The sequence below is a fragment of the Engraulis encrasicolus genome, chromosome 16 (assembly GCF_034702125.1).
Source record: "Engraulis encrasicolus isolate BLACKSEA-1 chromosome 16, IST_EnEncr_1.0, whole genome shotgun sequence".
NCBI lineage: Eukaryota > Metazoa > Chordata > Actinopteri > Clupeiformes > Engraulidae > Engraulis > Engraulis encrasicolus.
Window position 1 is genome coordinate 14,441,033 of NC_085872.1, and position 23,487 is coordinate 14,464,519.

At 44.6% G+C, this 23,487-nt stretch overlaps 2 protein-coding genes and 1 long non-coding RNA gene across 3 annotated transcripts in view; 2 read left to right on the forward strand and 1 right to left on the reverse strand.

Annotated features, from left to right (window-relative positions):
• ddr2b (discoidin domain receptor tyrosine kinase 2b) lies at positions 1–15,723 on the forward strand. The gene is made up of 16 exons (XM_063218759.1): positions 1–75; positions 2,843–2,945; positions 4,036–4,267; positions 4,717–4,864; positions 5,369–5,471; positions 6,650–6,833; positions 6,974–7,214; positions 7,355–7,420; positions 7,640–7,776; positions 8,277–8,481; positions 10,948–11,177; positions 12,463–12,584; positions 13,096–13,293; positions 13,683–13,917; positions 14,356–14,505; positions 15,219–15,723. Exons 2-16 carry the CDS (start codon positions 2,866–2,868, stop codon positions 15,348–15,350), a joined length of 2,463 nt encoding a protein of 820 aa, XP_063074829.1. The 5' UTR covers positions 1–75; positions 2,843–2,865; the 3' UTR covers positions 15,351–15,723.
• Positions 12,461–23,366, reverse strand: LOC134465217 (uncharacterized). The gene is made up of 3 exons (XR_010038120.1): positions 22,458–23,366; positions 22,255–22,322; positions 12,461–12,555 (listed from the first exon to the last, which is right to left on the reverse strand). It is a non-coding gene; the product is annotated as an uncharacterized LOC134465217 (long non-coding RNA).
• xpr1b (xenotropic and polytropic retrovirus receptor 1b) overlaps positions 21,635–23,487 on the forward strand; it is a 37,643-nt gene continuing 35,790 nt past the window's right edge. The window contains exon 1 of the mRNA XM_063218760.1: positions 21,635–22,050. Within this exon, the coding sequence (XP_063074830.1) occupies positions 21,982–22,050 (69 nt within the window). The 5' untranslated portion in view covers positions 21,635–21,981. The remainder of the gene's footprint in view (positions 22,051–23,487) is intronic.

The window sequence follows — 23,487 nt, forward strand, 5'->3', positions numbered from 1 at the left end:
TGCCTCGAGGCTGGCCATTACTGCTACTGGCCCTGTTGCTACTGTTTGGATTGGGACATCTGCAAGTGAATCCAGGTAAGACTCAAACACTCTTGACATGCAAGTCCACGCACACAGACTTCATATTTTACCAGTCTTTCCTTTTGAAATACATTAAAAATGGACGTTACTTCACAAGAAAACAGGGCTATGTACATATGAAATGGAATTCCTGACATGATTTTAGCCCAAACTGCCCATTCGTCTCAGTTCTGATGATGCAGCCGACTGGTGTGTTGCTCCAGTGGTCAGACAGTGCACACAGCTAGCTAACAGGAGGGTCATTTACAGACCGACGGCCCGAGGGGAGTGGAGTGGACACTCCACTGGGGGTCTGGTGTCTGTTGTGCCTGCCAACGCCAACAGGGGCCGCGTGGGCGCAGAATGGGGCCCATTCATCACCTGCCACAGGACTTTTCCACCGGCGGCCTCGCTTGCTGCCCGGCGCACACTGGCGCCCATTCATGGCCGGATTGTCCGTCTCCACGGCTGCATCCCTGCTGAGCGCGCCCAGACCACCTCCTCTGATTGGACGCCGGCCTACGGGCATGTCCTCCACGGCTGCCTGCCAGCATTTATGATAGATGCATTGAGTATGTCAATCACGCATCGGACACACAGGGACCATGGGTCCTGCTGCGCGAACTGTGGATGCTGTTTTCTGAGGTGGACATGCTGCACTTGAATGAGGCACCAAAAGGAAGGAGCAAAACCAAGAAGGCTGAAGGAAGACAAACATGCCAGGCTGTAATGGTTGTGTGTATTTTTTTGTGTATTTTGGGTCATAAACATGAGAAGTAAAAAAAGCTGTCTTGCCAAGGTGACAGAATGCAGCCATTCACCCAAAAAGCATTGGTAATGGTAATACAATCTCCACTTTCGAACACATGTCCACAAAGGCATACTAACTCCACCGCTACTACACCTTCCTCCTCAAACCCTCTCATCTTCCTTTAAAAGGACAGCCTGGCTGCTGTGAAAGAATGAAAAATAAGGAAATGGCATACAAAGTCTCTTGCTTCTCTCCTCTGCTTGCATTGGCACCAACATAAAGGTGCCTCTGTTCCAGTAAGGAGCTGAGTTGAGGCCCTCACTGGTGGGTGGGAGGCTGGTGGTGGTGGGCCGCTGCGTAGCTGAGCTGAGCTGAGGGTGTTTTGGTTAAGGGGTGTGGAGCCCGAACTGGAGAGGCCACTCCGTGTCCAATTCCCATGTTTCCTGATTAGCTATGGGCTTCTCACAAAACCACAACACCTACAATAACACTCACAGCCAGGGTTGTGTAGAAATGCTCGTTGTTGTTGTGAGGCCTGGGTTTTTGTGGCCCTTGCATGCTGCAATGCTCCTTGTGGCAAGGGGAAGTTTCAGCTAATTGGATATTATGGGGTGGGGGTGGTGGTGGTGGTGGGGTGGGGGTACCCTGTTTTGTACGGCACAGAGTTTTGCTCAGTTTTGAAGCTGAGCTTTTACAGAGCACACTTACTTACTTACTTACTTACTCAGGCCTTTGAATTCCCATAGGAACATAGGCCATTGATGAAAGTCTTCCATCCTCTCCTGTCTTGGGCCCTCCGCTCTAGTTGTTGCCACGATAGTCCTTCTTCCCTCATTTCCTGCTCGACAGTTCTTCTCCAGGAGGTTCTTGGTCTGACTTTCTTTTTCTTTTACCCTGTGGGTTCCAGAGCACAGAGCGCAGCCACCTCATTAACTCATTGTTTATTTTCATGTTTTCTTGCTAACTCTGTAACTTTTTAACGATAAATTCTGTTTCATCAGGCAAGCAGTGTGTTGTGTGTTGTGTGTGTTTGTTTAACCTCCCCCCTCCAGCTCCCTGTACTGTACATACATGAAGTTATCTTTCACACCAGAGGCCAAATCTTGCATAATAGTCCCAGTTTCAGGTTTCCTCATTTGAAAACATCTGCCTGTGTGTGTGTGTGTGTGTGTGTGTGTGTGTGTGTGTGTGTGTGTGTGTGTGTGTGTGTGTGTGTGTGTGTGTGTGTGTGTGTGTGTGTGTGTGTGTGTGTGTGTGTGTGTGTGTGTGTGTGTGTGTGTGTGCCGTGCCTGTGGTCTCACCGTCTAAAAGCGATGGGTGATCTCAGCATGCGTGTGGCATGCGGATGGACCTTCTGTTTGCTGCATTAGTCAGGTCCAGGGCTCTAAATTGACTTTTTTCCATCACCTGCCAAAACGGCTAGGAGATGTTAATCTTACAAGCCAAACACACACTGACTAATGGGTCAAAGTGGATAGTAAGTTGGTCTTTTCTAGCAGCCAAATTGACATTTCAGCAGCATTTGGCCGTTTGGTTTGTTTTAATTCAGATCCCTGGGGCCTGTACTAAGATTCTGGTTCATGAGTAAACCAGGTTTCGTTACAGTAAAGAGGTAAATCATCTAATAGAAGAGCTTTGAGTGTTCATTTAATGAGGACTCCGGGCTCTTCTATTACGGTAGGTGATTTACCTCTTAACTTAACCTGGTTTACTCCTGAACCAGCTTTGTACATGTAGTATAGGCGCCAGGTCAGGTCTGATGGTGGTGATGTCTCTGCCGTGGCCTAGTGGTTAGAGAGTTAGTCTTTCAATCTAGGGGTTGCAGGTTCGAATCCCCCATGACCTCTCCCTACATCTCCATGGCTGAAGCGCCCTCGAGCAAGACACCTAGCCCTACATTGCCCCAGGGACTGTAATCAATACCCTGAAAAATAATAACTGTAAGTCGTTTTGAATAAAAATGAAAGCGTCAGTGTAATGTAATAATGTCATGTACTGTAATGGTGTCTCTGCTGTTGATGTTGAGTGCAGGCGTATGCCGCTACCCTCTGGGGATGGCGGGGGGACAGATCCAGGATGAGGACATCTCAGCCTCCAGCCAGTGGTCCGAGTCCACAGCGGCCAGATATGGCAGGTGCGAGCACACACAAATGGCACGCACACACACACACACACACACACACACACACACACACACACACACACACACACACACACACACACACACACACACACACACACACACACACACACACACACCAAAAGATTGGATGATGTTCTTAAACGCACACAGGTTTGTGTTGATCACTGCAACACATCGCTTGTACACATCAGATACGGTATGCTGCAGCAATTGCCTGTGTGTGTGTGTGTGTGTGTGTGTGTGTGTGTGTGTGTGTGTGTGTGTGTGTGTGTGTGTGTGTGTGTGTGTGTGTGTGTGTGTGTGTGTGTGTGTGTGTGTGCGCGTGCGTGTGCGCGTGTGTGTGCGTGTGTGTGTGTGAAGAACTACAAACATTCCCCTTGTCCCATTGGTTTAACTCATCCACAAACCACTTTTCAGGAATTCCCAACACCCCAGACCTCATTTGTATATCACAACAGCAAAAAAATTGTCAGACTCTTTGAAGTAGCCTGTGCCTTTTACCTATTCATGAAGGAATCCTACTGTACAAAAAAACGGAAATACCATCCTCTATCATCTGCCATTGAAAGCTGTGGCTATATATGTGTCCTCATTGTTCTTGTCTTTGGAAGTTTAGGGCCTTGGCCATGTGCATAGGCTGGTGGTCAGTGGACTCAACATCAGTGGACTAAATGAAAGACGGTCCAGACAGCTAGCTAAATACTGCTAAATATCTGCAGTTATAGGGAGCATGTTCATCTGGAGAAGAAGAGGTTCCCTGTATCCGTAGCCTCTTACTGCAGATGGGGTCGCCGGCGGGCCTATTCACAATTTGCTACAAATACTCAACTACATCATAACAACATTGCTATGACAGTGCCGAGAGCCTTAAGTAACAGATTAAGACATAGATATTACAATTATGATGACAGTAAGGTTATAACATAGGCTCTGCACTAAGGGGTTTTTAATGATGCAGTCCCATAACAAGGTGCGTTTGTTGGTCACAAGAGTTGTTGGATTATTTGATCATATTTGGTTCCTATTGATATTAACCTGTAATGTGGAATCAAATAAAGTACATAAAATGTGTGTGTCGCAGGCTTGACTTTGACGATGGCGATGGGGCATGGTGCCCAGATGTGATGGCGGAGCATGAGCCCCTGAAGGAGTTCCTGCAGATCGACCTGCGCACACTGCACTTCGTCACCCTCGTGGGCACCCAGGGGCGCCATGCCGACGGCGTGGGCAACGAGTTCGCCCAACGCTACCGCATCAAATACAGCCGAGATGGCACCCGCTGGGTGTCTTGGCGAGACCGCAAAGGGAGACAGGTGTGCATCATCATGTTGGGTCTATTCCTTATCACAGCCTTGCTCTGTTTTGAAACTAAGGTGCTGTTTCCACATAGCAGGATATTTTTAACTGTGGATATGTTTTCTCCTGTTAAGGTGGAAAAGCAACATGTGGATAAAAATAAAAACTCCATTGTAACATATGCGTTTTAGCCCCCTAAATGGGAATATTTTTTTGGCCTAAAGCCAGATTTTTGATATGTGGATTTTAAAACTCTGGCTACGTGGAGACGGAAGGCCGATGTGTTTAAAAAAATAGCAGGCTATGTGAAAAACAGCTTCTAAAACTGAGAACTGATTTTTTATCTTAATTTTTATTTACCACAGCTGGACACATTTTAATCCATTTGAATTTGACTTTTCTGGTTTAGTAAATGTCAGTGAGGATTTCAAAGTTGACTGTACTGCACACTCTGCTTCTGCAACAGATCATTGAGGGGAACAGAAACGCTTATGATGTGGTGCTAAAAGACTTGGAGCCTCCGATCATCGCTCGCTTTGTGCGCTTCATGCCTGTCACAGACCACTCCATGATTGTGTGCATGAGGGTGGAGCTGTACGGATGTGAATGGCTGGGTGTGTGTCCTTCCTCTTCATAAAACTTTTTGCAGAGGTGTCAAAAGTAAAAGTAAAAGCAAGTTTGTGGTGCAATTATAACACTAGCACATGATATTACATAGTTGTTACACTGATTAATCCCTTGTACCTATGGACAGACTATGTCGTTACTTAAAAACACTAAAAACATTACAAGAACCAACCACAAGTTTGACCAGCCATCACCGAGGTAGCTGATCACAAGACAAGTACACTTGCCTACTAGTTACTCAGATAAGTTAAAGGTGTTGGAAGGAAATTGTGTTTCTTTTTTATTTTTACTTTTATTTTTGACACCTCTAGTATTTTGTCAATAGCCCATGACATTTACCATTTCAAGTATGTTTTTTCATTTAATTTTATCATATGCAGCTAGAATGTCCACAGACAAAAACATCCTTACTAGTGACAGTACTTTCAAAGTTGCCTATATTAGTTAGTTCCTTTATTAAAAAAAGTATTTGTGCTCTGCTTTGGCAAAAGATGGCCTTGTGTCCTACAGTGGTCCGAATGGTCAGGAGATGACACTGAAAGGCCAACGGGTCGACCTGAATGACTCAGTGTATGACGGGGCTGCGGGCTACAGGTGAGCCTCGACTATCATTTCAAATGCGCACCACTCTGGGAGTAAGGGCCTCTGCACATTGGTTCCGACAGCAATGCGGGGCACTTTTGACACCCAACCCCAATTTCACATGAACATAGCATGGATAGTCAATGGGCTTCTTTAATCGCTAGCCGATATTCGAGGACGAGTTCTATTTTGTCGGAGCCGCCCATTGACTATCCATTCTCTGCTGTGGTGAAATCGTCTGCGGGGGTCGGAATTGTGTCGGAAGCGAAAGTGCTCTGCAGTGCTGTCGAAACCGATGTGTGGAGGCCCTTAGACTGCCTGCACATCCAAGCTGCACAACAGAGACTGGAGACATTTAGGTAACACTTTACTTGACGCCGCCGTCATACGTATGACATAACAGTGTCATAACATTTTCATAACACAGTCATGCATGTGCCATAAACATTATGTCAATGTCATAAACATTTTATGACTTTCGGTGATGGCAACAACTTTTCATGACCATGAAACGGTTATGATATTGACATCATGTTTATGACTCGTTCATGACTGTGTCATGACACTGTTTTGATGCTGTTATGACACTGTTATGTCATACATATGACGCCGGAGTCAAGTAAAGTCTAACTGACATTTATCATAGTGGGGGAAATCTACATACCTTTCTAGTACCATATACCCTAGATCAAGGGTTCCCAAACTAAACCATACCAAGGCCCCCCATACACCGGTAGATTCCAGCCAAGGCCCCCTTTACATGGGTCGTGACGCACTACTTTTCCTGTGCACCCCCCACAACCACAATCCTAGAACTGTTAGTCAGTGCCCCATAGGATAATATCAAATTTACTCATGGCAATATTGTGTACCTCAATTTTGGTTTATTTTGGTGTACATTAGTTATTCAATTTCTTCAATAATTAATTTTATTATTCCCTACCAACTTTCCGCGGCCCCCTTTGCATCCCCTCACGGCCCCCCCAGGGGTCCCCGGCCCCCACATTGAAAACCACTGACCTAGATAGTGGTATGCTGATATACAAATACCACATATATGACAGAAATATTTAGATAAATATAAGTAAAAGATGTATATTTTAAGTAAGGGACAAGAATTCAGACAAACAACATGCTGTTTGGTTGTTGACTGCCAGGCCCAAGTCTAAGGCCTCTTCTCTTCTTCTCAGTCTGACAGAGGGCCTCGGTCAGCTGACTGATGGCGCCTGGGGCCTGGACGACTTCTCTCAGAGCCAATTTTATGGTGTGTGGCCAGGATATGACTATGTTGGTTGGACAAACGCCAGCTTCCCTAGTGGATATGTGGAGATGATTTTTGAATTTGACCGTGTGAGAAACTTCTCTTCAATGAAGGTAGGTTTATTCCAAATATATAAAAGACTATTTGGACAATTCGACTCATTTAACAGTTATACTCCAGTCTTATTTTAAAGCCCATCGCTGTGAGGAGCTTCCTCCCAAATAAATACAGTATAGTGTCTCTATTTACACAGGTTCACTGCAACAATATGTACACCTGGGGTGTGAGAATATTCCGGCAAGCGACGTGCTACTTTCGCTCAGAGTCAGACTGGGAGCCCAATCCCATGTTATTCCGACCCCGTGTGGACAAGATCAGCCCTAGCGCTCGCTTTGTCACTGTTTCCCTTGGCAACCGCATGGCTAGTGCCATTAGGTGTCGCTTTGCTTTCAGTGACGCCTGGATGATGTTTAGTGAAATTGCGTTTCAGTCAGGTAATGATTTTCTCTGTAGAAATACTACCTCCTTCCTTATTTCTATTTGTTTTCTTTCTAAAATATATACATTTTTTGTATTTTTCACAAAAAAAATACAACAAAAAGATGAGTGTATGTCTCCCTATTTTCTTCTGTAGATACAGCAGCGTATAATACTTCCTTGGTCCCTCGCAAACGAGGCCACGCAACAGGCATCCTGCCAGGTAAGTGATACCCACAGAATTCTAATGAGCTGAAAGGTCCTGCATGTTCATAACTGCAGGCAGGGTGGCCAGCTGCAGTTCAGCCTGGAGCCTGAGAGACAAGGCTGCTATGTTTACATAAACAACAGTGCCCCCTACTGCATCAGTTTGGTAAATATAATAATTATGGACAACTGTTTTTATGATCATTCTGCTCTCCTTTGTGCTTCTTTCTCTCAGGAGATGATCCTACACATAAGATTGATGACAGTAACACAAGGATTTTGATTGGCTGTTTGGTTGCCATCATTGTCATTTTAATGGCCATCATCATCATCATCCTGTGGCGTCAGGTTTGGCAGAAGATGCTTGAGAAGGTGTGCCAATGACCATGTTTGATTTTGTTTAGTAAAGAAAAAAACACACACATCCGTCTCAAAAATATTCTGAGTGCAGGACCAGCAAAGTCACATGAAAATTCAAAATAAAGTCTGCACACCAGGCTCCAGTTTCATTTCATTTAATGTGACGTTTTGGGCAGCATGCCCTTCATCAGTTATCATGTCTGAAGCGCATGCTGCCCGAAATGTCTCATTAAATGAAAAGAAATGGGAGCCTGGTGTGCGAACTTTATTTTCAGTTTTCATGTTTGATTTTGTCTCAGTGATTACAGGACGGCCTTAAAATCAACGTTTTTTTATTTCACTTATATTATCTATAATACAAAACAAACAGAAAACTGTAAACACAATTCTTTGAGTATTGCGGTGTATCTCTCCGTAATAGGTCCAGGCATAAACATTACTCCTGAAATGTTGAATCCCTTGAACAGGCCAGGTCCTTATACACCATTCTCTTGTGTCAACCCACCCTACAGGCCTCGCGTCGCATGCTTGATGATGAACTGACTGCACGTCTGTCAGCCCAAAGGGAGGCTTTTTCCTATCGCCGCTCCTCTCTATCTAGTGAGGTGGAGTCCAGCTCCACGTATGAGAGGATCTTCCCACTCGGATCTGATTATCAGGAGCCGTCTCATCTGATCAGGAAGTTGCCCGAGTTCTCCCTGTCCACAGAGGAAGCTGGTGAGTGGTGGCTTTGGAAGCTTGGGATATACCTTTAGAGTCCCATTGTGTTGGTGCAACTACGTACAGCTCCTTTCCAGAAAATTCACAGAAATGTTTATTTATTTGCATAATTTCATCAGAAACGCTTTTATACATTATAGATCCATGACACATTTTAAGTTATGCCAAGAATTAATTGTTTATTCTTACATCTTATGGGCTTCAAAAACAACCATGAAGACAGGATTTCACAAAATATATTGTAATGAAATCACCATTTTATTCAGAAAAAAGAGATTCTTATCACATCCAATCAGATACAGTGGTGCTCATATGTTTACATACCGCAGCAGAATATACGCTTTCTCTGCGATTTCTCAAGAAATATGACGGATTACACAAAACCTTTTTTTTCACTCATTGCTAGTGACTGGCTTAAGATATTTATTAGCAATATTCTGTGTTTACTCTTTCAAAAGCATGATCACAACCCAAACTACCCAGATGACCCTGTTCAAAAGTTTACATACCCTAGTTTCTGATGCTGAATATGGCCCTGTTTAACATCAAGGACCGCTCTAAATTGTTTGTGGTAGTTGTGGATAAGGCTCTTAAGATGATAAGTTCTCAGATGACAAAACAGCACATTCTTCCTGGCAGAATGGTTGTTTCCTATAATACCTTTGGGTGTCTTGCTGGAACCTCACATTTGAGGTTTCCCCTGAGTGGCTCAATGATGTTGAGATCAGGAAAGTGAGATGGTCGCTCAAAAACCTTCATTTTATTCTTTCTGAAGCTAATGATGGGTTGATTTGGCTTTCTGTGTCGAAATATTGTCATGTTGGCACTGTTGGAATTTCAATTCAGAAATGCAATATGAGGGGTTTGGTTGGAATCAAGCCAATGGGCAAGGGAATCATTGCATTGCAATGATCATTGCAAGGGGAATTGTTCAGGAGGCATAGAACAACCAAAAAATAACTTCAGGTGAAATGTAGGACAACATGAAAAAATGTTTTAAACTGTACAGGAAAGAGGCACTTGAGGAAAGATGGGCTGTTGGGGGTTGCCAGGAGAAAGCCATTACTACAAAAATGCAAACATGTTATTTTGCATATGATACACCAAATAGCATAGTGAGAAGCATCAGAATGCATGTGACAAAGTAATTTGGAAAAATTAGATCAATATGGAACTTTTTTCAGCCACTATTAACAGTACCATTTGGAGAACAGTCAGAGTCTATGATGAAAGTTACACCATCACTTCTGTTAAACATGGTTATGGACCACTGGTGTCATGGGGACATTTGAGTTACAAATGCACTACACTTTTGGTCCATACTCACAGAATGATGAATACATTGCCCCGTGAAAAATACTGGAGGAAACTTGACACTCATCAGCCTTGAATCTGCACATGGTCCATTGTTTGGACATGCCAACATGACAATATTTCGACACAGAAAGCCAAATCAACCCATCATTCGCTTCAGAAAGAATAAAATTAAGGTTTTTGAGCGACCATCTCACTTTCCTGATCTCAACATCATTGAGCCACTCAGGGGAAACCTCAAATGTGAGGTTCCAGCAAGACACCCAAAGGTATTATAGGAAACAACCATTCTGCCAGGAAGAATGTGCTGTTTTGTCATCAGAGAACATTAAGAGCCTTATCCACAACTACCACAAACAATTTAGAGCGGTCCCTGATGTTAAACAGGGCCATATTCAGCATCAGAAACTAGGGTATGTAAACTTTTGAACAGGGTCATTTGGGTAGTTTGGGTTGTGATCATACTTTTGAAAGAGTAAACACAGAATACTGCTAATAAATATCTTAAGCCAGTCACTAGCAATGAGTGAAAAAAAAGGTTTTGTGTAATCCTTCATATTTTGAGAGAAATCGCCAAGAAAGCGTATATTCTGCTGGGGTATGTAAACATATGAGCACCACTGTACATAGATACTATACTTTCTAAACTGTAGGTCAATATTCAATACTTGGTTAGGAATATCTTTGCCTCAAAAGCACTGCCATAGTGTTCCTTGTCATTCAGTTCCATTACCAAACATGGTTTAATGCTTTAAACCTGACTGTGGCTGATTTGCCTGAGGCATTTCATGGGAGTTATGGAAACCCAGACTACCTGTCAGCTTTCGGTTGCTGGCAAGTCTTCTTTATTTTTGAGTTTGTTGTCTCTGATAAGTCCTCTGGGTAACATCCCATTCTGAGTTCAGGTCTGGTGAGTTAGAATGCCCATACCACCAAAGCACCAAAATGTGGTGCCTCTGTAAGTTATTGGGTATAATCAAGAGCTAAGTCAATGCTAAGGTGCATCATGGTAGTGATTAAGCCAAAGAAATTCCTAACCAAGTATTTGACATTGACATATAATTAAGAAAGTAGCATATTTCGACTGATTCGATCTGATCTGAAATTCTTTCTTTGTTTTCTGCCTTTGTCTATCTGTACATTTTCCAGAAGAAGACAAATTAGGCGCATTACAGGCAGGTGGTCCGGCTGATGATAATGCGCCCCACTATGCAGAGGCCAACATAGTGAGTGAGGCCAATGTATCCAGCGGCAGCACCAGCTACTCCATGGCTGCTGTGTGCCTGGCCATCCCCCCTGGCAGGGAGGGCGCCCTGGAGGAGTTCCCCCGGGACCAGCTCACCTTCAAGGAGAAACTCGGGGAAGGACAGTTTGGGGAGGTAAGAGACGAGAAGAGCCCCTCCAGAGGCAGTAGACTGACAACAAGGCTGGATTGTCCATAAGGCATATAGGCAGTGTTTCCTGCGGAAATTGTATTAGTCAAGGTAGTGGGGATGTTTAAAGTATTTTTGGGTTTAGCAACTTTAGAAATTACATTTACAACATGAAATCTTTCTCTTTTCAGGGGAACTAGTCAAGGTGGTAAGTGATTCTTGTCAAGGTGTCCACCTTAGCAATAAAGTGCTGGGGGAAACCCTGCATATAGGGCATTTGCCCGGTGGACTGTTGGTGATTTTGGCCTGGTCGTCCCCTCAATGTTGTGGTATCAGTTCTCATGCCCCTAATAGACTACTAAAAATGTTGTCACAGGCTTCATTGTCTCTCTCAAGGCTTGACGGACCGGTCTTGGCTGATAATGCCCGGCCTGATTTTTTTCACCCAGTCCAGTCCTGGTTGACAGTCGACTGTAGTGTGCAGCCACATGGAAGAAAGGATGAATTTACTAATGACAAGTTGTAACCATGAAGAGGTTTCGAGAGAGAAGTTAAAAAACAAAAGTAATAAATTCCCTCAGAGTAATGTAGTAGAAATCATAGAGTTCATGTTTTATGTTGGAAATAAACAGTGTACTTGCACGGTATTTCCTCATGGGGGTGGAAGTGAGACTCTTTTGTGTGTCTTTCGTGTTGTAGTTGAAGGGTTGGTGAAACATTGTTGTAGTCCCGCATTACAGGCGATGTCTTAGCTGTTGACTCAGCTGCTGTCAAGTTCAGGGAGTTCACAAAACACTGCGGGCATTTGTGGAAAACAGTGACTGAGTTTAATGTTTCATGTTGTTTTCTCCACCACCTTTGACCTAGTGTTTATTTATGGTTAGAAGGGATCTCAGTGAGACTTCCAACAGCTCAGTCTCATACTGTTACTACGAGTAGTCAGTGCAAAGCAGCCATGAGCATCAGTGCAAAGCAAGAAGAATGGAGAAAATGGGTACACATGGGTACATTTTTTGTGATCAAATGTTTATTAAAGATTTCAATGTGTACAACAAACAGAAGAATTACCAAAAAAAACACAACTGAGTACAGTAGGTAGGTACCCATCTCCCTCCCCACCTCCCCTCACAAATACCCACCTGCTACAAATCCCTCCATCCATCCCTTAAAAATAACAAACATCTCACTTGGGTGTATTTATATTTGTCATTCAGCCTTCTTATCAGAGGAATTTGAACAGTTGTAGATTTGTTTTAAGCGCAGACTAAAGATGAGCTAAATTTTCCCACAGGTCCACCTGTGTGAGGCAGAGGGCATGCAGGATTTCTTGAAGGAAGACTTTGGAGGCAATGGCGACAAACCCATCTTAGTGGCAGTGAAGACCCTGAGAGAGGACGCCAACAAAAATGCTCGGTTGGTACAGAAATCAATGAGTAATAGAAGTATTTGGTAACATTTTACTTTACGGATCGCTAATAAGGTGGTAATTTCGTGTTAATTTCATAGTTATTTCATAGTTATTTCAGGATAATAACTGTTTGTTTTTAGTAACAACAGCAAAATAACCATACAGTTTCCAGTGCACTTTGTGTGTGTGTGTGTGTGTGTGTGTGTGTGTGTGTGTGCGTGCGTGCGTGCGTGCGTGCGTGCGTGCGTGCGTGCGTGCGTGCGTGTGTGTGTGTGAACAAAGTGTCACCGTGCTGCGAGTCATCAGGGTGTCACCACAATGCACTGGAAACTGTATGGTTATTTTGCTGTTGTTACTAAAAACAAACAGTTATTACCCTGAAATAACTATGAAATTAACATGAAATTACCACCTTATTAGCGATCCGTAAAGTAAAGTGTTACCAACTATTTTATGTGAACATTCATTTTCAATGTCCAGTCCTACGGTACAGCTCCATGCTCTTCTGCTTTTCAGGAATGACTTCCTGAAGGAAATCAGGATTATGTCTCGCCTGAGAGACCCCAACATCATCCGCCTCTTAGCGGTGTGTGTGGAGAGTGACCCCCTCTGCATGATCACAGAGTACATGGAGAACGGAGACCTCAACCAGTTTCTCTCACGCCACGAGCTCAAGAATGAGCCTATTGACCCTGGAGAAGTGCCAACAATCAGGTGAGGCGTTACGCTAGGGACACATTGCAGGAAAGCAAAGCAAAGAGAGGTGACATTCAGTGTTCCATTCTCACAGCTCAACCATCATCAGTCCTTGCGGCGAGTCAAATCGAATGAAACAGTTATGCTGTTGATTTGATTGGCCGCCGCACGCGAAATTCGCTCCTCATTTGCATAATATTAAACTTGGTTGAATAATTTCGCTTCACTTCGCTCGTGTTCGCTTGCCTTCACCTCCCTCATAGGAATGAATGGTGAAGTTTGCTTCGCTTGGCCGAATTCGCGTCTATGTGTCCCTACTGTTGCATATTGTAATATCATTGTGATGTACCTGATTTTTGTAGTAAGTCCAAAGGTGTGATACATAAACCAAAGTATTCCCATTGCAGTTACAGTACTCTGTGTGGTATGGCCACCCAGATTGCCTCTGGCATGAAGTATCTGTCCTCACTCAACTTTGTGCACCGGGACCTGGCCACACGCAACTGCCTGGTGGGGGAGAACAACACCATCAAGATAGCTGACTTTGGCATGAGCAGGAACCTGTACAGAGGGGACTACTACCGGGTGCAGGGACGGGCGGTCCTGCCTATTCGATGGATGTCTTGGGAGAGCATCCTACTGGTGAGACCATGCAGCCTTATCTTGTCTTGTTTTGCTTCTTTATGACACACCAACTCTCCTGCAATACATTTTGCTAGTCGGGCCCTGCCGTGGCCAACCAGTAGGGCCAGAGATTCTTTAAGTCTCTCTACTCTCTCTGGTAGGGCACTCGCCTGCCATGTGACTGCCCCGGGTCCTTTGCCGACCCTTCCCCATCTCTCTCTGCCCACTCACTTCCTGTCACTACCTTCACTACCCTGTCAAATAAAGGCAATAAAAAGCTTTCCCCCCCACCAAAAAAGAGAAAAATATTGCTAGTTGCTTGGTTCTTTACCTACGAAACACATGCATTTGTTACATAAATGCTGTGTCAATGGAAGGTTGCATAGTCTCATACGGTCCAAATATGTGGCAGAAGATGAAGTGTGTGAATGTTCTGAATGTCTCTTGCTCCCTCAGGGTAAGTTCACAATGGCAAGTGATGTGTGGGCCTTCGGGGTGACACTGTGGGAGACTCTGACCCTGTGCAAGGAGCAGCCATACTCCAACCTCTCAGACGAGCAGGTCATCGAGAACACAGGGGAATTCTTCAGAGACCAGAATAAACAAGTAAGATGTGTACGTCAAGTGTAGAAAGGTTCCTAAAATGCTGACTACTTGCTTTTATTGTAATATACAGATTAGGCTGTATCGATGCCAAAATGTGCTAATGTATTTTATGTTGCACAAGCATATTCAAGGTATAAAACTATGTACTGGTATATTATGACCACTAAAACATGTAGATACAATGTATCAATCACGGAACCATAAAGGAGAATTATACTATATTCTGTTTATGGTTGCAGTAATTTTTGATTACTGTTTAGTGACATGCATTTATTTCAAAAGTTTTTAATGAAGGTAACAGAAAGCTGAGCATCTAGCATTCAGTTTCTTTCCGTCTATCTTTGCATTGCTCAACCAAATTCTACACAGTCAGGTGGAAGATGGTGTTGCTCCCGCTATAGACAGACATGAGAGATGTCCTGCTCTGTTCTGTGAAGTACAGTAAGCATGCCTGTGGACAGGTTAACCATCTGTGAAATGTAATAGAGTGGTGTGGGACACATTGGAGTGGCCTAAGGAAGATCCCACTGGTAGAAACGTTGCCGTTTGTATTATGGAATAAAGTTTATGTTTTTGGAGCTCATGCCCAGTGTGCGGACCACTTCATCCCACTGTCTACCGCTTTTGTCTAGCACCTGGATAATTGTTTTGTGGATGTGTGCACCCCAACCTCCAAAACACACCGAAGTGACCTCCCTGTTGTACCTTTTCAGGTGTATTTGGCCAAACCATCCTGCTGCCCTGACCCAGTTTACCAGCTCATGCTTAGCTGCTGGCGGAGGAATGCTAAAGAGCGGCCCACTTTCACAGAGATCCACAGCACCCTCCTGGCATGTCAAGAGTAAAGGGAGAGGCCTGGTGGATATTTGTCACGTATATGCTGAAAGCAGGAGGAGAGTTCAGATAAATGTACATAGTAGTAGGCCTACTGAGAAATACAGTATACCTTTCATTGCCAAAGGTGAAACGTTGGACAGGTTTTCTTTTTTTCCTGATGCCATGCTCAATGTAGCGAGGAGGAAGTGCATGCCCAGATCGTGCCTAAGTCACCCCTCTGGTGCTTCACCAGCATGTAGTAGATGTACATTGTTGTTTATATAAAGATATCCTATATGCAGAACATTATTTTGATGATAGTAAACAAATATTATTTAAACAAACAAACCTTGTAAATATGCAAATGTATTGATATTAATGAAAACATATTACAGTTTGTGTTTCCAGCAATGTTTGTCGTTTGTCTCCTTTTTGCGATTTTATTTTCTCTGCCAATGTGTGTGTCCGTGCGTGCGTGCGTGCGTGCGTGCGTGCGTGCGTGCGTGCGTGAGAGAGAGAGAGAGAGAGAGAGAGAGAGAGAGAGAGAGAGAGAGAGAGAGAACAATAGATAGCAGATGTCTTATTTGACTCCGTAAATTTGATGAGGATCCTAAACTGTTTTTGTGCCAGATCGTCTACTATGATAATACATGTTTCAAGTCTTCATATTCTGTTGACCTGTGTAATTTATTTCAACATTGATAAGCCTGTAGTCATCCCAGGACCTAGAGAGTCGGATAGCAGACATGGTGAAAATATTTGAACTGGGACCCCATACCATTCTATTCTAGACAAACACTCTTCAATAAGTGATGCTCATTATGCACCTACCCTAACCATTGATATTGCAGCCTGCGATCTTAACCTAATGTCTCCAACAGAAGCTTAATCTTTATGAATGCCAGTGATATTACTGCTTTGGCAACCATAATCAGAATTACTATGCAAAATTCATATTCAATATCAAAAGAAGAAAAAAACAGGCCTTGACTAATCATTTGTCCACTTACTTAGGCCTACATCTTGACTGGCAATGGTTTCATTCGAGATCCTGGAACAACTGAATAATACTACCAATTTTGCCACACACTTCTTCTGAAAATGTACAAACTATGTTTACTGTCCATTTTCAAAACAAATGACTTCAAATTGTTAGGGTAATATAGTTTACTACCTGGTTAAAATGCATTAGCATATGATCATTTAGGCCTATTTTGTTTAACCAACGAACATGACCATCGTAAAAAGTGTCTTGAACCTCACGTAATATGATGCTGATGACATTGAGGATCAAGGGGTGGAGTGCTGCTGCTTGACCTTAACTGAACTTTCCCTGCCCCTGGACAACAATTGTACATTGGCTATATTATATTGTACTAATACGTACTTTCTAAGTACTATTATATTAGCTTAGCTATAACCGGACTGAGGACACGAGACACTGGAGACAGTCAACCATTTAATTAATGACCTTGATCACATAGATCATAACGTATATACATACAGAACCACACCCACTTCCTGTGGGGTCCTTAACCTATGGTATCTGATGAGGTACACACAGAACCTATTCAACGCTCACGTTACATCTCCCCCCTTTAGTTACTTATCCTCAAATCATTTACATTGAATATCATTCCAACATTACATCTCCCCCCTTTAGTTAATTATCACACAAATGATTTACATTGAATTTCATTCCGTGTTTTCTTTTTCTTTTCTCTTCTCATGAACTTTCATTTCATTTTTTTTTTTTCATGAACTGTTCATTTAAATCTTTTTTTTTTTTTTTTTTCTTTTCCATGAACTTTTCATCTTTTTTTTTTTCATGAACTGTTCATTTAAATCAGTTTGTTTACCTAGGGGTCGGGGTAGACTGCCCGGTTCCCCAAGCTGTGCAGGGTTTATTATGCCCTGTGTTCCAAACCACAGCTTTTGTTTTACAGGTTCAGTCTGTTTGGTGGTCGGATGGTCCGGCCCACTCTTGTCTCTGGTTGTGGAACGACCCTGATATGAGATCGGGTTCTCCTCAGGGTGCCTGAGGGCAGGTCAATGTTGTATGACCTGGGTGTCTGAGCTGGACCACTCACCGTACCTGTCTCTTTTGAGTTCTTCACCCAGACCTTTTGTCCTGGCCTGAGTGCTGGTCTTGCCTTTGTGTTGTGTCTTTTGTTGTACCAGGAGGCCTGTTGCTCTTTTACCTCCTGGTCTTTCCTTCTGAAGGCCTGCAGGTCAGGCCACGCCGGTTGAAGTTTCCCCTCGCTGACCGGCAAGGGCGTCCTGATGTTGCGGCCCATCAGCAGCTGTGCCGGGGACGAGCCGTGCGCCAACGGAGTGGCCCTGTAGGGCCATGAGCGCCTTGTGGGGATCTTCTCCCTTCTTCAGAAGCGATTTCACCGTCCTCACCGCCCTCTCAGCCTCTCCGTTACTTTGAGGGTAGCGGGGACTGCTGGTTGTGTGTACGAAGTCGTAGTCTCTGGCGAAGGCTGCAAACTCCGCTGCAGAAAATTGGGGGCCGTTGTCACTGACAACGGTCTCTGGGACACCGTGACGGCCAAAGATCGCCTTCAGCTTGCCTGTCACGTGAGCTGTGGTGGTGGAGGTTAGATTTGCCACTTCTATGTAGCGTGAGTAGTAGTCTATGCACAGAAGATACATTGCATTTTCCCACTGAAAAAGATCCACTGCCACACGCTGCCATGGCCTCTCTGGCAGCTGGGTTGTCAGCAGTGGCTCTGGTGCATTGTGGGCCTCCTGTGCACACGTTACACAGTTTCCCACCCTCTCCTTGATCTGTTTGGACAGACCTGGCCACCACACTGACTGCTGCGCTCTGGCCACACACTTTGTCATACCTTGGTGACCCTCATGGATCTTGGCCAGCATTTCCTCCTGCAGTGTGGCTGGGATGACGAGTCTTTCGCCTTTCATCAGCAGTCCGTCTGCCACCAGCAGGTCCTGTTGGTACTGCCAGTACAGCTGCAGTTGTGGTGGAAGTGCCTTTTTGTTCCGGGGCCAACCTGTTTGCACATACATTTCAGTCTTTTACACACATCATCTGCATCTTGTGCCGCTCTGATCTGCACTAACCTCTGCTCTGATGCTGGCAGGTGCTCCATGATAGTGTTGATGGAGACACACACATCCTCCTCCAGCTGCTTGTCCTCTGGCGTAGGCGGCGCTTGGATGGGTGCCCTGGAGAGAGCGTCCGCTGTGACCAGCTTCTTTCCAGGCACGTGCTCGATCGTGTATGTGAAGCGAAGCAGCCGCAGCCTGAATCTCAGGATGCGGGGTGGTAGGTCATCCAATGCCCTACTGCCCAGCAGGGAAATCAAAGGTTTGTGATCAGTCTGTATTAAAAAGTCCTTCCCTATCAGGTAAGACTGAAAACGCTCGCACGCCCAGGTCAGCGCCAGCGCTTCCTTCTCTATCTGGGCGTATCTACGCTCCGTGTCTGTCATGCTGCGAGATATGAAGGCTACTGGCCTCCACTCTCCCGACTGCTGCTTCTGTGATAACACTCCCCCTAGCCCAAAGGATGAAGCATCAGCTGCTACTATAGTCTCTCGGTGCAGACTGTACTGGGCCAGGATTGTTGGCGAGCTGAGTTCCCTACGCAGCTCGTCGAATGCTCTCTGCTGTGCACTGCCCCACACCCAGTCTGTGTCGGATTTGAGCAGGTCTCTAAGTGGCTGAGTGAGCTGTGCTATACGTGGGGAGAACTTGCCCACGTAGTTGACCATGCCCACAAACCTTTTTACGTCCGCAGCATCCTTGGGGGTGGGCATCTCTGTGATGGCTTTTATCTTTGCTGGATCTGCTTGTATGCCCCTCTCGCCGACGATGTGGCCCAGGAACGCCACCTCGCTGACGGCGAACTGGCACTTTTCACTGTTCAGTGTCAGCCCCTGTTCCTGGAGCCGCCCCAACACCCTGTGCAGCCTCTGGTCATGTTGCTCTCGAGTTGACCCGAAGACCAGGATGTCATCAGCATGGCATACAGTCCCTTCTAGCCCTGTCAGCATCTGTGTCAGCCGTTTTTGGAAGTGCTCAGGTGCTGACGATATGCCGAATGGCAGTCTCTTGTAGCAGTATCGCCCGAATGGCGTGATGAATGTAGTGAGTGGGACTGATTGTGGATGTAGGGGTACCTGCCAGAATCCAGCTGTAGCATCCAGCTTCGAAAACACCGTGGCCCCAGCCAGCTTGGCCAGGGTTTCGTCGACAGCTGGCAGGATGTGTCTCTCTCTGCAGATGTACTCGTTCAGGCGAGTCATGTCGGAGCAGATCCTGATTTTCCCGTTGGGCTTCGGAGCCACGACCATGCCCGCACACCAATCTGTAGGCTCCTCTATGGGCACGATCACACCCATTTTCTCCATTCTCTGGAGCTCCTCCTTGACCTTGTCGTGCAGTGGCAGAGGTACACGACGTGGTAGCGACAGTGCAAAGGGCTTAACATTGTCCTTTAATTTGATTTTGTACTCTCCTGTGAGGCAGCCCAGTCCTGTGAAGACCTCGGAGTACTGTTTCTTCATGTCATTCTCAGACTCAACTACACTGTCCACTACATGAATCAATTTCAGGTCTGAAATGGCTGGCAGACCCAGCAGTGGTGTTGCTAGCTTTTGCACCACATAGACAGGCTGTACTGTTGTCCTGTCTTTGTATGTCATTACTGCATTAAACTGACCTCTGACCTGAAGTGGTTCGTTGCTGGGTCCACACAGTGGTATGGATGCTTTGGTGAGTGGGCCATGCAGTCTCTCGGAGTAGGCAGCGCTTGGGATGACGGTTGCGTCCGCACCTGTATCCAGCTTGAAGGTAAGTGCCTGTCCATTCACTTTCAATGTTTTCGTCCATGCAGGTTTCCTCCCTGTGGACACTGCACCCAGGAAAAGTGTCCCCTCTTCCTCTGCCTCCAGCACTGCACCTACTCTGCCCGACTTGCAAACGGCTGCAAAATGCCCCCTCTTCCTACATTTCCTGCACTCAGCATCTCGTGCAGCACAGTTGTTCAGGGAGTGTGGCGGCCCTTTTCCACACCGCCCACAGCTTTTCTGTCCTTTTTGAAAGTCCTTTTGTCCCTTTCCATAGGACATTTTCCCTGTCTGATTGTCTCTGAATGTCTTTTTCTTAAATTTCAACAAGTCCACATTCGCCTCTCTTTGTTCGCTAGCCATAGCCTCCCGCACCACTGGCTGCTGCTTTTTAATTTCTTCGTGTTGGCGAATTGCCGTGATTGCCTTTTCCAACGTTAATTCATTGTCCCTTTGTAACTTTTCGGAAAGTCCGTTGTGTTTTATGCCAACGACTAATCTGTCTCTGATCATTTCGTCTTGCAGAGGGCCATATTGGCAGTGCTCGGACAGTTTGTAAACTGCCGCGATGAAGGCTTCAGCAGTTTCGCCTGCCTCCTGGCTACGCCTGTTAAAGCGCGCCCTTTCATAAATGACGTTGTACTTGCAAATGAAATATTTGTCAAAAGCTGCCCTCACTGACTGATACTTGTTAACGCTCTCGTTCTGCTCTGCATCAAAGACGAGGGTTGACAGAATATCGTCTGCCTTATCTCCCATGGCATAAACTAAGGCATTCACCTGGTACTGTTCATCTTTCTTGTCAAGTCCCGCCGCCACGCGGAATCTTTCGAAACGACGAATCCAGTTCGGCCATGTGGAAAAGTCCGAGAAATCAAAGTTGTCCGGTGGGGTTACCGGGAAAAGCGATTCCATCCTTATTTCGCTGTGTTCCGACACGCACTTCTGACACCATGTACTAATACGTACTTTCTAAGTACTATTATATTAGCTTAGCTATAACCGGACTGAGGACACGAGACACTGGAGACAGTCAACCATTTAATTAATGACCTTGATCACATAGATCATAACGTATATACATACAGAACCACACCCACTTCCTGTGGGGTCCTTAACCTATGGTATCTGATGAGGTACACACAGAACCTATTCAACGCTCACGTTACATATAACCTAGAAGAAATTTTGAAGCACTTTTGGAAAGGATGAATGGCAGGCAGATTAAGGCTATGGCATGGGTCAATCACTAATTTCACCTTCTCCATTGGCAGCCTTCACTCACAACATGTTTGGGGCACGCACTATATGATTTCAAAAGGAAGAAATTTATGATTGAACTTAGGTTGGAGTTAGTGTTTGTCATACTAATTGGAAAAGTCAACTCAGGGTGGCACTTCTTTGACTGCGCACTGCAGACAGTGCGTGTCAAAACCAGATAAACACCCACCTTCTCGCCATAGGTCAGTTCACGACAATACGAGTGACGTAACTCAGTAACATTATGGCTGCCGTGGGTCTGTGCTATTCAGATATTCGTATGAAGACTTTGCACAATATTCCCCAGTGTCAGTGGCACAGGAACTGTCCTCACTTGGACTGATGATAGGGAGGGGGGCATGTCTCGTTAAATGTGTTTGTGAATGACACACAACCGTCGTGTAATATGTGGGACCAGGAATGGGGATGTTTGGAAAACAACCTTAATCTCTGGACCAGACCGTAGTATACTGCGCTGAATCACAGCCAGTAGTCTACTGATCATTCTTGTCATTTTTAACTGACGTGAAACAAAAAAGTACACATTAATCTGTTAAAACAAGATACAGATGGTTGAAGGATGAAATTCACAGAGCATCTCTCCGCACACATCACTCCGGAATGGAGGAAACAATACATCCAATATGAGGTAAGAAATGTAACCTAGCTAGCGATTGATGGGTAATGTTAACGTTAAACCCGACGTTAGTTAGCTTTGTCTCAGTGGTACCATATTACTGATTCACTTAATGTATTTTAAATAATGTATGATGGTTGGGTTGATGCTACTGGAAAAACAAGTTATCATGTAGTGCATGAATGTTTTTTTGTGAAGGCTCATGCAGTGGATTACCTGATGTTAGCGTTGCTGGCTATCCTAGCAATTTAGTTCGTTAGCTGGTTAGCTGTTGTAGCTAGTATCTGTAATGACAGTTGATGCAAAATTGACAGTCTTATTGATTTTAGCAACTAAAATTAATATGATTGTCTGACATGCTGCTTGTATTTGTGATAAATGTGTGTAATCTGTAAAGCCAAATGACCATTGGTACGCACAGTCCGTTCGTTTTCTGTTAGTGGTCATTTGTAACATGAAAACATTCTGAACAATGTAGACTGAAGGTCTTGTTTCAAATCAGTCATTGTGATACAACCTTACGAAAGCTGGGTGAACTGTGTTGACTAACCGGCAATGCGATTGCCAGAGCACCTACATTAATTTGTATTGAACATTAATTTGCAACGGCCGCATCGTCAGTTGTGGCTAGAACCAAACACTGCGCAGTATTTGGCAATGGCCAGCCACGGCATAGTTCTCTGGACTGGGCAGCCCTGGTCTGTCTGTTAAGAATTCAGAAACAGCAGATGTAGCATTAGTAGTGCTAGGCCTACATCACATTCACATCACATTGCCTCATCACATTTTATCTATAACTGTGTAAAATAACATGTATTACTATGTTGTTGTTATAAGCATTATTGTGAACACTTGAACTCAAAACTGTTCTGTTCACTAGGATGTAGCCTACTTTTAATGTATGGCTGGCTCAAGTCTCTCCAAAAACTATGTACTGTATACTGTAGTAACGTTGGTTATAATAAGTTGTTTTGTGGGCTGGGCTATTGTACATTATGTTGTCAGGTACAAATGGCAGGTTGTAATTCTCTCAGAAGGATAATGGAATTGTGAACAGTTACCATTGTTCAGTAACTTACAAATAACATTGAATGTACAAATCCCATCCAGTGTAGATAAAGACCCAGGTGCTAGTTATCAATTGACATTCTCTGATTTGAGAAAGAGAAGTAATCTACGGGGGAGGCATTTCCACCCCTGGATAGATTTGGCTTTTGAAACTTGCAAGGCCTGAATTTCTCGAGGTATGAGTTTGAACATGCTTTCATTCTCTATATCAGCTTACTTCAGCAGAAAATAAGTCCATGTTTTTTTTTTCTCTGGCAAAACACAGCCCTTGCTCAGATGCACGTCATGACATCGAAGAATAATACATAAGACATAATTGAATCATTGTGCATGATTGCATTCAAGGTCGGCTTAGGATAATTGGCGGTGGGTTTGAAATGG

Coding starts and splice junctions, on each gene's coding strand:
- ddr2b (XM_063218759.1), top strand. CDS start 2,866: ATGGCGGGGGGACAGATCCAGGATGAGGACATCTCAGCCTCCAGCCAG. Junction 4,865..5,368: donor GTACGGATGTGAATGGCTGG/GTGTGTGTCCTT, acceptor CTTTGGCAAAAG/ATGGCCTTGTGTCCTACAGT. Junction 7,421..7,639: donor CGCAACAGGCATCCTGCCAG/GTAAGTGATACC, acceptor TCTTTCTCTCAG/GAGATGATCCTACACATAAG.